The following is a 14,963-nucleotide window of genomic DNA, read 5'->3' as shown; positions in this document are numbered from 1 at the left end:
TGAATATTTTTTAATATAATTTGAAGTTTTCTAATTAAATAGTAATATTACTTTAACCCTAAAAAAGAAAAGGAAAAAAAATGAGAGTAAATAGAGAGTGTAAGAAACGACAAGAACCAAAAAAAGAAATGGGACCATATAGGATCGGGGAGATTGAACCCGACGTGAATCGAACACGCAACCTTCTGATCTGGAGTCAGACGCGCTACCATTGCGCCACGGATCCCTGTTGTTTCAATAAATCACTTATATACTAGTGATAATACACGGCTTTTCAGCTCAAATTCTAGGCAATGCTTATGTTACAAGTTCAAACTAGTTCTTGCCACTTCCTATATGAAGATCTACCTTATTTAGACATATTTAATTCCAGTTATTAATAACTATTCAATGATGATGATTTTTTGATATTGGCCGAAGTGAAGGGTAAAATCTATAAGGGGAAGGGACGTCAACAACACAAGTAACCGTAAATCGAACAAATAAAATGGGGAACACGAAAATAAAAAAAAGAAAGTGTGGCCAAGAGATTTTATTAGTAGTCCGATTCCACGATCATAATACAATGTTTTACTTTTTCTTCTTATAACAAAAGAAAGTCTTACTATGAAAAACAAGAATACAAAGTGTGTAAGAATAGTTGGGTCTTAAAGCAATAACCCGTTAATCTAGTCACCACCAAAGCCTTCAAGAGCTATTGAATTGATTCACAAGCATGGTTTGAAGTAGATCCCAAATGTTGTTTTGAGGAAGATTTGTAATCCTTTTGTAAGAATAGTATTAAATATGGTGTATTAGTAATGCTGGGATTATGAATGTTGAGCTAATTGAGTGAATATACAGCCCATCCATATCGAGATTTGGTTGAATAGTCCGTTAGACTTACAACCTTATCCTTTTGTACTCGATCAGAGGTTATACAGTGGATAAGTCGTGGGACAACTATGTCGAGGTCATCGCCCATGACTAGAGGACGTACCTATCCAAGTTCTCAAGCGTAGCACAATGACAATGATCGTTTGATCGGGAATTGATCGTATGCCTTGGTTTCCGTTGTGGCTTGTGGATAAGGCAGGGACAATGTAGCACCTTGTAGTTTTAATATCAACAAAAAGTTATATACATATTGTTGTAACATCTATTAATGTACCTGTAGTTAGGTTGTCTCTTGGGTGACAAATATGTTTGATAAGTTTCCATAAAAGGGGGTCTTCCAACTAATGCTATAACAACAATACGTGTAATCCCACAAGTGAAGTCTGAAGAGGATAGGATGTATGCAGATCTTACACCTACCTTTATGAGGTGGAAACAACTAATGCTATGAAAAGGACCAAAATGCAGATTGAAGATATGGTCCCTCCAAATAAGAATCAAATTTTATTAACAAACCAGCCATTACATGGCAGCAACACACAATTGCAACCCCAAGCACAAAATTTACAAATATAGAAAACAACCCCTCTCACATATCCACCAGCCCCCTCCCCCAAGCATACGAAACTTCATTTCACATTCACACAACTTCTCTAGCATGACTAAAACATTCAAAGTATACTCTTATCACTTGAATCACAAAGGTCACTTCCACTCGTGAAGAGTTTAGGATCCTTTCCTCCATATCAAAATCTTCTGATCATGCTGCAAGTACTATGATCACAATTAGAAGTATGATTCCAAATATCACCAGAAGCAAGCAAGTCTGCAAAAAAGACAAATCCGTTAAGAAATTATCTTCAGAGGATGTATGTGCGCTGCGAGGACTATAAGATGGAAATATTTATGCATAGTTTGTAAAGACGCAGGGAACGAATATAAGTAACTATATAACATTTAACGATGAGGTTGAAAGATTTGAATCCAACAACGATAACAACTACGCCTCAGCCCCAAACAAGTTGGGATCAGCTATATGAATCCCAATATCTTCATTTAAGCTCATTTCATATCATCGTCATACTAAATAAAATAAAGGTAAAAAATAAGTCAAATAATAATAATAGAAATTCGCTAACAAGTCTACAACCTAATATCAACTAGGAGATATCACATATATGGATCTTTTTCTTCCATTTGGCCCTATCTTTAACTAAGCCCCCGTTTGGCCATAAGAATTATTCACTTTATTCCGGAAATTTTTTTCACTTTTTTCCGAATCGGCGTTTGGCCATGAGAATTAGAAAACAACTTGAAGTTGTATACGGAATACCAAAAACTCAAAACACTTGTTTTTCAAAAAAAATTCACTTTTTTACAACTACATTTCACCAAAAACTACAATTTCAAAAACTATGGCCAAACACAACTCCAACTCCAAAATTCCAAAAAAATAGTGAATTTATTTTTTTGGTATCTATGGACAAACGGGGCCTAAGTCTACATTGATACCAAAGATTTGTAGGTCTTTCAAGACGTACAAATCATGATAAATCCTCATAATACAGATAGGATGAAAGATTTGAAAATAACAACTCCGCCTATGTGAATATGCTCACAATGCCAGTCCCAAGCCACATAGGTTGAAAGATTTGAAACCATCCAAGGGAATTTTAAATTTGCTCCACTACCTGCATATTTTATATTGAAAATCCAACCTTGCCATAACTTTCCTTCCCTCACACTGCACCAAACCTAATATACTAATCACATGACTCGACTTGTCATTATAGATTCTGTAACAAAACTTATAAACTTCTACCTACAAATGCCTCATAATTGCACTTCATATTTGGAAACAAAGAAGTACGCAGCAGACACCTGAAAATGGTGTAACTATTCTAACTCTTCCATTTCTATTAAGCCATGATGTAACTAGAGCATCGAGGAGCCGTTTGTCCATAGAATTATTTTTTTCTTTTTTTAAAAAATAATTTCAAATTTTTGTTAGGTTATACATTGGACTGATTTTTTGAATGAACCACTTTTTCAAGTTAACAATCTCTCTCACCACAAAATTTCTGCTTTTTTTCAAGTTAAATGCACGTCCAAACACAATTTCAATTTTCAAATACGCTTTTTCAACTTAACTTCAAATACTAGTTTTTCTTTTAATTTTTTAATGTGCATAAAAATACAGCTCCCACAACTTCACATTTAAATTCTCGAAGATCCAAGAGACAAACATAAGATTTCTCATGCAACATAAACAGAATAAAACTGAGCCAGATTTATGTTCAGGGGAAGTTTGTATATAAGTACTGGAAGTACCAGAGACGAATTTGATCTTTGCGTCTTTGCTGCTTTAGCAAGTTGCGATCTCCCCTGTGCAGTAGCAGCATGAGAATTCTCAATGTTGGAGCCAATATCATCTGAGAAAAAAGAGAATCACATAAATATCAAATAATGTCCCCTAGAGATTTGAATGTTTAAACGAGGAGAAGGGAGTTACCAATTGTAGTTCCTTGCTCGTGAACAAGCACGGCAAGATCCTTGAAAATCTCATTCACTTCACCAATCTGTTGTTGTACTTCCTGTATTCCTTGACCTCTTTCCTCAATAATAGCTTCATTGAACGCAATCTCGTTGTCTAAATGCAAAACATCCTGTCTGCAGCAAGGAGCACGTGGAACACAAAACAACCACATCAGACGTGAATATATGTGTCTTAAGGATGCAAAACCATTTATCATTGATCATATTGCCATCACAAAAATAGTTTAAATACTTATTATTAGTAAATTCTAATTTTGGTCGTTGTGATATCTAACTAAGCATATTTTACCTTCAATTAATTGAAATGTGCACTTTTGATGCCTTTGCTTGTGAATATCACAAATTTACCCTAATTATTAGTCGTTCCACCACTTAATTACCCAAGTGTTAAGCTAAACTTGTACTAATACTCCATATTTGGTGGTAATATAGTTCTGAAAGTAGTTCAAATACAACATACTTCTTACATAAAGGGACTAAAAACACACAATTCAATTAATTGAAGGTTAAATGTGCTTCGTCAGATTTCACAAGGACTATATCAACAAGTGAGGGATCAAAAGTGTTCTTATCCCATAAATGTCTGATGTAAATGCAACTTCAGCAATGGCCAAGAAATGCAAGTTTTCAATTTATTGTTTCATGGAACCTATAAGTTTTCATGCCAATGCTCATATTTAGGGTGATTTACAGTTCAACAATTCGTTGGCCTCTGATTTCCTTTCCCAGATTTGATGTGGACGATTCAGTCGCTGGTATTTTATGAATGTACATCTACCTCGTCTTTCCACAAAAGTATAGGAGCTACACTAGCTCACTTATTCACAGTCAAAATAAGCCCAATATTTCAGAACAAATTGAGACATTGAAATGTACTAGTATTGGTGTTATTACGTATTCATCAAAAGACAACACTAACACCACATAAATTTGACATCTTTACACCCATTGGTAGCTCATTTCCCAACACTCTTAAGCCCCGAGCTTCATTTGTAATCTGATTTCTCTGTACCACAGCCAACAATCCTCTATCTAATTCGCACTAACCCAACAGTTGTCTTGAGACCAAACTCAAAGGTAAATTTCATTTCCCTGTATGCCTGTAACTGATGGCACTCTTGCTGGAGAGTTTTAGCAACCAATTCAACTATCAATGTTTCTTTAACTAAATGCAGATCTGAATTTGATAATAACGAGCCTAATCTGAAGACAATCACAAAAAAGAGTAATAAACCACAAACTCACCTTCTTGATTCCACAAGGAGAGCTCGCTGTTCCTGACTCTGATCTGAAGCAACATCTATCTCACTGGCTGTGTAACTGTTTACCACGAGATAATATAAATGAAGGATCTATATTAAAAATGCGGGGCAAACAAATTTAGATGAAGGGTATGATTCAGTAATTGTATAAAAATGGGACTCTAGAGTAAACATCATAGCACTACAAGTTTCTCTTATGTAGTTCTTCATAAATGCCCTGTGTCGACCTACAAATGCACCATCTGTAGGTATAAAACTTAGGAGGTGTTAATAGGGGACGAGGTATACCTAAAATCACATGGAAAGAAGTTGTCTCGAAAGACCTACAATTTCTTGAAGACTTAGCTAGAGATAAGGCACAATGGAAGAAGAAAATCCCATATAGGTGGATATATACTAGCTGTGAATATATTTTAGTCTTGTTAGTACGTTGATTTTGGACCTAACGCTTCTAGGAGTATTTTGACCTTATCATATATATATATATATATATATATATATATAGAGAGAGAGAGAGAGAGATTATTATTATTTATATATTTAACCTATTTTTCCTTTTTATTTGATGACATGAGTTGAGCTTAAATGGTAAAACATGGCCAGTGAGGATTCATATGACTAACCCCAACTTGTTTGGAACTGAGGCATAGTAGTTGTTGTTCACATGCCGATAACTTCGTTTACAAAATGATAATTCCCATAAAAATGACTGTTGCCACTGGCATTACCTAGAAGGAAGAACGGCTTGGGGAATAAAAGGTGTATATGCCGTCTCCCTCTCTGCGGCAAGTCTTTGAGCCTTTTGAAACTCTTTCAAGACAGCTTGAAAATCTTTAGCAAGTTTAGCATCTGTTATTTTCTTGCTAGCCTGAGAAAAAAGAGGATGAACTTAAATTCATAAATGTAAGAGAAAAGTCGGAAATAAGAAGAGGAAATACACATCAGACAGTCCCTCTCAACAGAAAGAACTTATAGCCTGTTTGGCCAAGCTTCCGGGGAGCCAAAAGTTCTTGTTTTAGAAAGTTGAGGTGTTGGGTCAAGCTTTTAGGGAAAATAGTGCTTTTGAGTAGTAGCAGAAGTTGTTTTTCAAAAGGAAAAAAAGTAGCCTTTTCCCCGAAGTACTTTTGGAACATTGGCCAAACACGAAGTACTGCTCCAATACTAGCAAAAGTGCTTATCAAATTGATTATCCAAACACAAACTGCTACTTTCCCAAAGTATTTTTTCGGAAAGCACTTATGCAGAAAAAGCACTTTTCAAAATAAGCTGATTTTGGAAGCTTGGCCAAACATGCTATTAGTATATAAGAAACTCTCAAAGAAATAAAATGAACAGTACGTGTTTAAATATATGTGACCTAAAAATGCATACCCGTCAAGATTAAGAAAAGTGGGTGAGCAGAAACATCGAGCTTTTTCAAACTTACACTGACATCGGCATGATGATCTGATTCACTTGCTTGCTTAAGTTTTGCAGATGTATCTTTGACTAACTGGCCAATATGTACCCTTGTCCTGTGCCTGCAGTTGAGCAAAATCAGCATAATTACCGCCAAACAATTGTTCGATCAAATGATAACTACTACTCCCTTTGTCCCAATTTATGTGATGGCGTTTGACTGGGCAATGAGTTTGAGAAAGAAAGAATTTTGAAACTTGTGGTCCAAAAATGAGACATAGATATTTGTGTGGCTATAGATCATTTCATTAAGGGTAAAATAGACATTTTAAAATTAAATTGTTACTAAATATAGAAAGGTGTCTTTCTTTTCGAGACGGACTAAAAAGGAAAGAGTATCACATAAATTGGGACGGAGGGAGTATTTTTTAACCACAAGCTCAAAAGGTAGGCAACATCTTTGAGCTCCATCGGAACACCTGCCACTGTTTCTAAGCACTAGAATTGGAAAAATAGTAATGTGGAGCTGGTATAAGTTAGCTATAAATTGAACAGACAAATTTCAGATTTTCCAACGTCAATGTACTGCATTTTCCCCACCATCCCTAATGTCTACCCTCTTTTCACCTAGGGAAGGAGTGAGACAGCACTCAACACAAATAATTGCTCAGCCATCTTTCAAAAAATTGTCCAATATCTTAACCGATATTCTGTAGACGGCTTGTACTAAAAGGATTGCAGCTACAAACACATACATACAAGCAGTTATACAAGCACATAGAAGCAATAATTTATGGGAAAAAGTCCAATTTTCCTTAAACTATGAGAATAGGTCTAAATATGCCCGCAGTTAATAGTTAGGGCCATGTCCTTCCCGTTATTAAACTCCGTGAAGGACATTTTGTTTCATTCTTAAACTCCGTGTCCAGTCAAACACATTCACATAAATTGGGCCGGAGGGAGTACTATTTTCATTTTGAAGTCAAACTATAGCAACTCCCCCTTCAATCGAGTTTTCAACGAGCTATGTTTTGTGCAACTTTCGTACGCGCTAGTAATGCAATTTCCTGTTTTACCCTTAATGAGATGATTTGTAGCCACACAGATATTTATATGACTTGTTTTAAACCACAAGTTTCAAAAGTCTTCCTTTCATTCTTAAACTACATCCCAGTCAAACAAACACACTCACATGCACTAATTATGACAATTCAACCGAATTCCATCAAAATTGAATAAAATGTCAAGAGCACTTATAACTTTTCACGTAGCTCAGGTGTATCTTTAGGGGTATCAAGTGTATTCACTAGCCTCTGAAATGTAGATACAGCAGTATTGATCTGGAAGATTCCAGAAGCTACTGCTTGGGTCAGGTCTTTGTATGGAACCTTCTAGACCCCAAAGACCGACCCAAATCAAGATCTTGAAAACTCACTTCTTCTTCTTTTTTTTCTTATTCTTCAAATTTTCGAAAAAACCTCCCAACCCAAGAATGTCACTTTCTATATTTAGCAACTCTTTACACCCAATATCCTACATGCCATGTTTCAGACCACAATATTCAAAGGGCATTTTCGTATACTACACATCTTTAGTTTAAGATCACGAGATTCAAAAGTCTTCTTTATTTTTCTTAAACTCAGTCCTGAGTCAACCTAATTATACTATTTTGTGTCCATTTTCAGCTCCAATATTCAGAGAAATCATATTCAGTTAGTCAACCTATAGTTATGCTTTACAAAACTCTCACATACAAGATACACTACTATATAATTTGATCAAAATTGAATAAAATGTTAAGAGCACTTACAACTTTTCACGTAGCTCAGGTGTATCTTTTACGGTTCCACACCAAAACACTATGTAATCCAAACTCAATAAACAATCAATCACCTATGCCTCAATCCCAGACTACTGAGACACTACTTTACTCTCTCTGTTTCAATTTGTTTGTCTTACTTTCCTTTTTAGTCTGTTTCAAAAAAGAATGCCACTTTCTATATTTAGTAACTCTTGACACCCAACATCCTACTTGGCATATTTAAGACCACAAGATTCAAATGGCATTTTGGTAAATTACACATCTTTAGTTTAAGATACTTACAACTTTTCACGTAGCTCGGGTGTATCTTTTGGGGTACCAAGTGTATTCACTAGCCTTTGAAATGTAGAAACAGCAGTATTAATCTGGAAGATTCCAGAAACTACTGCTTGGGTTGGGTCCTGCTTCCCATTTGTATGGAACCTTCTAGAACCCATAGACCGACCCGATTCAAGATCTTGAAAACTCATTTTTCTATCTTATTTCTTCAAATTTTTCAAAAAATAACCCCAACCCAACAATCAAAATCTACAGTTATATACAAAGAGAGAAACAAAATCAAACTTTGATCACAATTAAAGATTGGGGTTTTAGGAATTTGTAAGGAAATTGTGGGAATCTTGATATTTCTTCAAATTTTTCGAAAAATAACACTGACCCAACACTCAAAATATACAGTAATATACACAGAGAGAAATAAAATTGAATTTTGATCACAATTAGAAATTGGGATTTGGTGAATCTTGAAAACTCATTTTTTTTTTTTTCTTCTTCTTCTTTTTTTTTTAAATTGAAAAATTCCTCTGACCCAACAATCAAAATTTAGAGTTATATACACATAGAGAAACAAAATCAAATTTTGACCACAATTAGAAATTGGGGTTTTGGGGAATCTTGAAAACTCGTCTTTTTTCTTTTATCTTGTTTCTTCAAATTTTTCAAAAAAATACCCACGACCCAACAATTAAAATCTGTATTTATATATACAGGAAGAAACAAAATTGAATTTTGATCACAATTAAAGATTGGGGTTCAGAGAATCTTGAAAACTCATCTCTTTTTTATTATCTTATCTTATTCTTTAAACTTTTCGAAAAGTTGCTCCAACCCAACAATAAAAATCGAGTTTTGATCACAATTACACAAACAAATATGAAAATTAGGAATTGGGGTTTGGGTAATTTGTAAGGAAATAAAATTGAAATCTTTTTTTGAGGGTTTGAAAGAAATGATTTGCATTTTGTGGGGGCAAGACCTTGTTGTACTTTACACGGTTCAGCTGCTTGCCACTTGCCACTTGGCAGCTTACATTTAAATTTATTCAAATTGTGTTTTTTTTTTTTCTATATATCTATATGTTCTACTACTTCCATTTCAATTTATGTAAACTCATTTGACTGGGCACGACATTTAAGAAAGAATAAATACTTTTGAAATTTGTAATTTAAAATAAGTCTTAAATATTTATGTGGCTATAAATTATTTCATAAAGTGAATTTATTTCCAAATTAGGAAAGAGGTCATTAATTTTGGCACAGACTAAAAAGGAAATAGGTTTACATAAATTGAAACAGAGAGAGTATATATTATATTATTATATATTATATTATTAAAAAGAGGATAGTTTGCACTAGGATTTTGACAAGTGTCAGCGTAGGATAATGGCACGTGGTAGTTTTAGGACAAGAAATAGTTAATTAGTTATCAGTTATTGTTTTTGAATTTGAATTTAAAAATAATTGAAAATTTATATCCTTTTAAGGAAATATTTTGCATGAAAGAAGGATATCTCCGAAAAGGAGGTAATTTTTCCTTCATAAAAGGGAAGTTATATTTTACTGAAAAGGGCCAAATATACCCCTGTACTATCAAAAAAGGGTCAAATATACCTCTCGTTATACTTTGGGTCCAAAGAGGATAGTTTGCACTAGGATTTTGACAAGTGTCAGCGTAGGATAATGGCACGTGGTAGTTTTAGGACAAGAAATAGTTAATTAGTTATCAGTTATTGTTTTTGAATTTGAATTTAAAAAATAATTGAAAATTTATATCTTTTTAAGGAAATATTTTGCATGAAAGAAGGATATCTCCGAAAAGGAGGTAATTTTTCCTTCATAAAAGGGAAGTTATATTTTACGGAAAAGGGCCAAATATACCCCTGTACTATCAAAAAAGGGTCAAATATACCTCTCGTTATACTTTGGGTCCAAATATACCCCTACAGTTATACTTTGGGTGCAAATATGCCCCTCCACCATTAAAGCTGACCAAGGTTAATATTTTTAATGAAGAAAATGCCATGTGGCATGCCACCTCATTGTCCAAATCCAATTTTAACCCTCCCTCCTTCCATGTCATCTTTCACCATTTGCACCTCCCCTCCACCACTACTACACCACTATACCCACCACCATTTTCACAATCTCGAAAGGTGGAAGAAATCAAAATGCTTCAAATGCCTCATCCCAATTAACTGCTTCATAGATGTACATATTTTGGTTTTTCAAAATTAGATTATACGCAGGGCATCGGAATCTCGAAGTATTACTCCATGTTTGTATATACAGAGCAAGCCCTTTTACTTACATTGCCAATATTCCGACGTTGCTCACGTGCGCCAACTTTTAGTTTTCAGTGTCTTGTAATGTGCACGTGACTTTTTACTCATGATATGTTCTGTTGGATTGGGATCGCACTACGCTTTGCGCATTAATCTCATCATGTCTTTAAGACAGGAAGTTGCTCAATGGTTTGCCTATGATCAAATGTGTTATATCCCGCATTTTGTACGACGGAATGACCCGAGACAATTGCGAAGAGTTATGGACAAGGTTATCTCTCGACTTTGTTTTACGACAAGTGGCTTATGATTTTGTTGGAAGGAAGCATTAAGGAAAAATTTGGGACTAAAAATGCATTATGGAAAAATTTGAAATATCATGAAATTAGAGTGAGGTGGGCCATGGCCACATGGAAGCTTGATATATATACATGGAATTAGATGACATGTTGACCATATTAGTCATCTTTTATTATTTATAGAAAATTCTAGAAATTTGAAGAAATTTGGAGGGAAAGGAAAAAAAAAAAAAAAAAAAAAAAAAAAAAAAGGAGACAAAGGTGGTAGGCCATGTGCATGGCATGTGCCATATATTTATATATATATGTATAAGCAAAGACCATACAAGTCATAATTTCCCTAGAATTTTCAAGAAACATGGAAGAAATGAAGAAGGAGAAAAAAAAAACGGCCAAGAGAGAAGGGGGGGAGGGGGGCTGGCCGAACCAGCCCCATGGATTTGATCAAGAAAAAAATTGTTCTCCTAGATTTCCTACTAATTGAAAGGTCCTCGTCGACGTGGATTAGTTGTTGGAAGAAGAAAACCATTCGTTTTGCAAAGATCAAGGCCTAGCCGAGAAGAGGAGGTGAAGGAACAAGGTATGATTCAATCTCATTTTTCATATGTTATGAGTGATTAGTGTATGTTGTGAAGCATGAAAATGAATGAAAGTCATGGATGTGGGGAGGTTGAAGTGTAGCCGTGTGGGGGTGTAGGTGTGTGGCCGTGTGATATGTGTGTGTAGAGTGAGTGATTAATTGATTGAATTTAGCATACTTGTGTGTGGTTGTAATGTATAGAAAATGCATGAAACTCATGAGATAATATATGTTGATGTTGGGCCGTGTAGGGGCTGCTTGGTATGTAAGAAATGAGTCAATGTTATCTAGAGTTTTGATTGTCGTCGTTATGAATTTTATGACGAAGAATGAAGGTTTGATCACTTAGATTGAAGAAAAGATTGTTGTGGGCTGATTTGGAATGTAATGTGATTTTAATGTAGTTCTTGAACTTAGAGAAATAATGTTGTCGATATATAGAATTGATGATATAGTTGGTGAATTTGGAAGAGAAAAGTGTGTTGTTATTGTTCTAGTTGAGTTGGAAGGCTTCGCAAGATTGGATGTTGGTTCGGACATCTTGAATTGCCTATCGATATTGTTATTGTGATTGTTGGTTTGGTTGTTGTGATTTGCCGGGTTGAATTCTCGGGGTGGTTGGAATTATAGGGGAAGTCTTCAAATTTCGGTAGATAGAGTAGTGACAAAATTGGGTTCTCTAATGCTTATGGCTAATGTTGGGTGTCCAATGACATTTTTGTAGATCGCGAGAAGCTGAGACGTAAGCGTGGATTAGCTTAGAGGGCGGCCAAGGTATGTAAAGCTCACCTTTCTTTCTTTGGCATGTCCTAGTTAAAGTAAGCTATGATATGATCCCCGAGGTAAATCTACTCCTACGATCCGAGCATGTCCGTGATTCTTATATGCCTCTTAATGTTGACAATTTTAAGGTAATAAAAATTATGGTCCTTATGTCTTTTGTATGCTTGGAAATAAATGTCGCCTAAAGAATGTTGTGCTTAAAAGGGTTTAGAAACTACGAACAACCGTAACTTTCACATATGAGCTCGGATCGCTCCGAAACGCTCGTGGGAGGTTCCCTAATGTATGATGTTATATCCCGCATTTTGTGCGTTCGGATGATTCAAGACAATTGCGGGAGGACGACGAGCAAGGCCCTATTTTTATTTTGTTAAGTATATGAATGGTTTATGAAGAATTTAGAAGCGGAATTATTAAGAGAGTCTAGGGGTAAAGTCGGAATTTTTGGAAACGATTCTATGAAATATCACTTACTATGAAATACAATTGGGCTTGGATTAATTGTTTTTGGAAGCAAAAGAGAGGCCCAACCGGCCATGGCATGGGCTAGGCCCATGAAGGGGTTTGTTTTACTCTAATAAAAGATGACTAAGTCATCCTTGACTCATAATTTTCTAGAAATTTCAAGAAAGGAAAGAAAGGGACCATGTAGTTATAATTTTATGAAGAAGGACCAATTTACAAATATGGGAAATTTGGTGGAAGACTTGTGTATAATTATGTAGAAAGTCATCTTTATTTCCATAAAACTTTCTAGAAAATTCAAGAAAAGAAGAACAAGAGAAAGAAGGAGAAAAGTTGCAAGGCCATTCGGCCAAAGAAAAATTCCAAGAAAAGTTGAGAAAAATTCCTCCCAAAAATCACTCCCTACTAAGTAGAAGGTCCTTAACAAGGTGGAGTTGTTGTTAAAGCAAGAAGAACTCACAATCATACAAGTTGCCAAGTTCTAGCCAAGTGAAGAATTGAAGAACAAGGTAAGAATTCATCCTTCTTTGTATGTTATGGATATTTGTGGATGTTGTAGTGCATGAAAATGGATAAAATTCATGAAAGGCATGAGGATAGAGGTGTGGCCGTGAGGTGTCCTACATGTGTGTGTGAAAATCATGTTCTAATTGTGTTACTTGGTGTTTGGTTGTTATTGTTGTGGATGTTATGTGGAAAATGAAAGTTGAATGAGTTTGGAGAGATTGTAGTTGTGTATGTATGTTGAAGCCGTGAGGCGTGTCATGTAAGTAGCCGTGTGTGTGAGTTGTAAGGTGAAGGAAGATGAATCAATTTTATTTTGTGTGTTGGGTTGTTGTTGTGTTGAGGATTTTATATTACCTATGAATGCATAATCATCTTGTGAAGTTGTAGAAGTTGGAGACTTGTGATTGAAGCATTTGAATTGAAAATAATGTTTTGCATGTATGGAAGGTTATGAGACTTGTATGATATTGTTGGTATATGAATTATTAGTTTGTTATTGTTTTCATTGGAGTTGGAAGGTTTTGATGGAAGTAGTATCTTGATTAAGTTGTTAGAATGTATCTTGGATTGAAATTGGAAATTGTCAATATGGTTGCGATATTATGATTGATAGTTTGGCCGGGTTGAATTCCCGGATTGTTGTTGATGAGAATTGGCTAAGATGATTTTGGGGAATGATGTATTTACAGAGGAAGTGCTGCCGAAATTCCGGTAGACAAGTGTCACTTTGAGATTCTACTTCTAGACACTTGAACTAACATTTGGTAAACATGACCAATTTGTAGATTTCGCGAAGTTGAGCTTGAATTTGGAGTGCCATAAGGAGCGAAAAGAGGTATGTAAGGCTTCACCCTTCTTTCTATGGCATGTCTTAGGCGTACTAAGTCGACTACGTGTCCCGAGGACCATTCTTTTTCTCGGAATCTAAGATTGAAAATAGTTACTATTCATTCAGTAGAATTGAATTAGAACTTGCATAAAATGTTGGAAAAACCTCTTGGACATCCAAACCTACACAAATAGGACTCGATCACCCTAAGACCCTCCCAAGTGACGCCATGAACTGTAGTATACGTAAAATTGATATGCCGCCTCATTTGACTCGAGGTGGGCCCACTATTCCCGAATTCTTTCCTATTGTCCCCATTGACTTATTTTCATTCTATAGTTAAGAAAAGTTTTTGGTTATTATTTTAACTACTAAATCATAGTTGTTTTAACTAACCCCTCGATTCCAAAACATGATTTTCCTTCTTAAAAAGTTTACAAATGTTTTCCAAAATATTCGTTTTTCTCCAAAAACTAAGTTCTACAATATTGCAAGCCTTAATGACTAAGACGACGACTATGACTCTATGATGAAAAAAATGATGATTCTATGATCAAAGGTTCCAAGTCTATGATTCCAGTGCGAGATGAGAACGTTGAACTATTTCTTGAATCCTCGGCTCTACTCATGAATAGTGTTTTCCTTCAAGGATTCTAAGTACACGAACGACGCCCTATGATCCTATGTTATACTTTCTCATGATATTGCTCTCCACTAATAGTCTCGCCTTATATTAATCATCCTTTCAAGGTGAGATAAGCGCCCTTAATTACTCTATAACATAATCGGAGGTTCTCGACCTTACGTCACTCCGATGGATACACGACTTTCTTGGGCTCCCCTGCATGCTATGATATATATATATATATCTATGTATAAAAATGTATTTGGGGAAAACTGGGAAAAAAGGGCAGAGCGCTATAGGCGCTGGGCTATACTCACGGTGCATGTATCCGTTTCGACTTGATATCATCCCGGACGCGGGATGCCGGACGCGGGAATTATACTATGTGGGCAGGCCGATAT

The 14,963-nt window shown here is 35.4% G+C and overlaps 1 protein-coding gene and 1 non-coding gene across 3 annotated transcripts; both read right to left on the bottom strand.

The window, feature by feature from the left end:
- Positions 1 to 154: 154 nt before the first annotated feature.
- On the bottom strand, positions 155 to 226 carry TRNAW-CCA (transfer RNA tryptophan (anticodon CCA)). The gene has a single exon. It is a non-coding gene; the product is annotated as a tRNA-Trp (tRNA).
- Positions 227 to 1,354: 1,128 nt separating this feature from the next.
- On the bottom strand, positions 1,355 to 9,159 carry LOC132058441 (syntaxin-22-like). Of its 2 annotated transcripts, none has more exons than XM_059450941.1 (7): positions 8,197 to 9,158; positions 6,121 to 6,214; positions 5,423 to 5,562; positions 4,678 to 4,752; positions 3,389 to 3,546; positions 3,208 to 3,308; positions 1,355 to 1,702 (listed from the first exon to the last, which is right to left on the bottom strand). In XM_059450941.1, the coding sequence occupies exons 1-7, from the start codon at positions 8,382 to 8,384 to the stop codon at positions 1,637 to 1,639; spliced, it is 822 nt and encodes a 273-aa protein (XP_059306924.1). In that variant the 5' UTR covers positions 8,385 to 9,158; the 3' UTR covers positions 1,355 to 1,636. The 2 variants fall into 2 exon arrangements, with proteins under 2 accessions (XP_059306924.1, XP_059306930.1); XM_059450947.1 differs by lacking the exon at positions 1,355 to 1,702 and adding an exon at positions 2,417 to 2,567 and having other exon boundaries at positions 8,197 to 9,159.
- Positions 9,160 to 14,963: the final 5,804 nt, after the last annotated feature.

The sequence above is a fragment of the Lycium ferocissimum genome, chromosome 1 (assembly GCF_029784015.1).
Source record: "Lycium ferocissimum isolate CSIRO_LF1 chromosome 1, AGI_CSIRO_Lferr_CH_V1, whole genome shotgun sequence".
Classification (NCBI taxonomy): domain Eukaryota; kingdom Viridiplantae; phylum Streptophyta; class Magnoliopsida; order Solanales; family Solanaceae; genus Lycium; species Lycium ferocissimum.
This window is presented reverse-complemented; position numbering and strand designations above follow the sequence as displayed.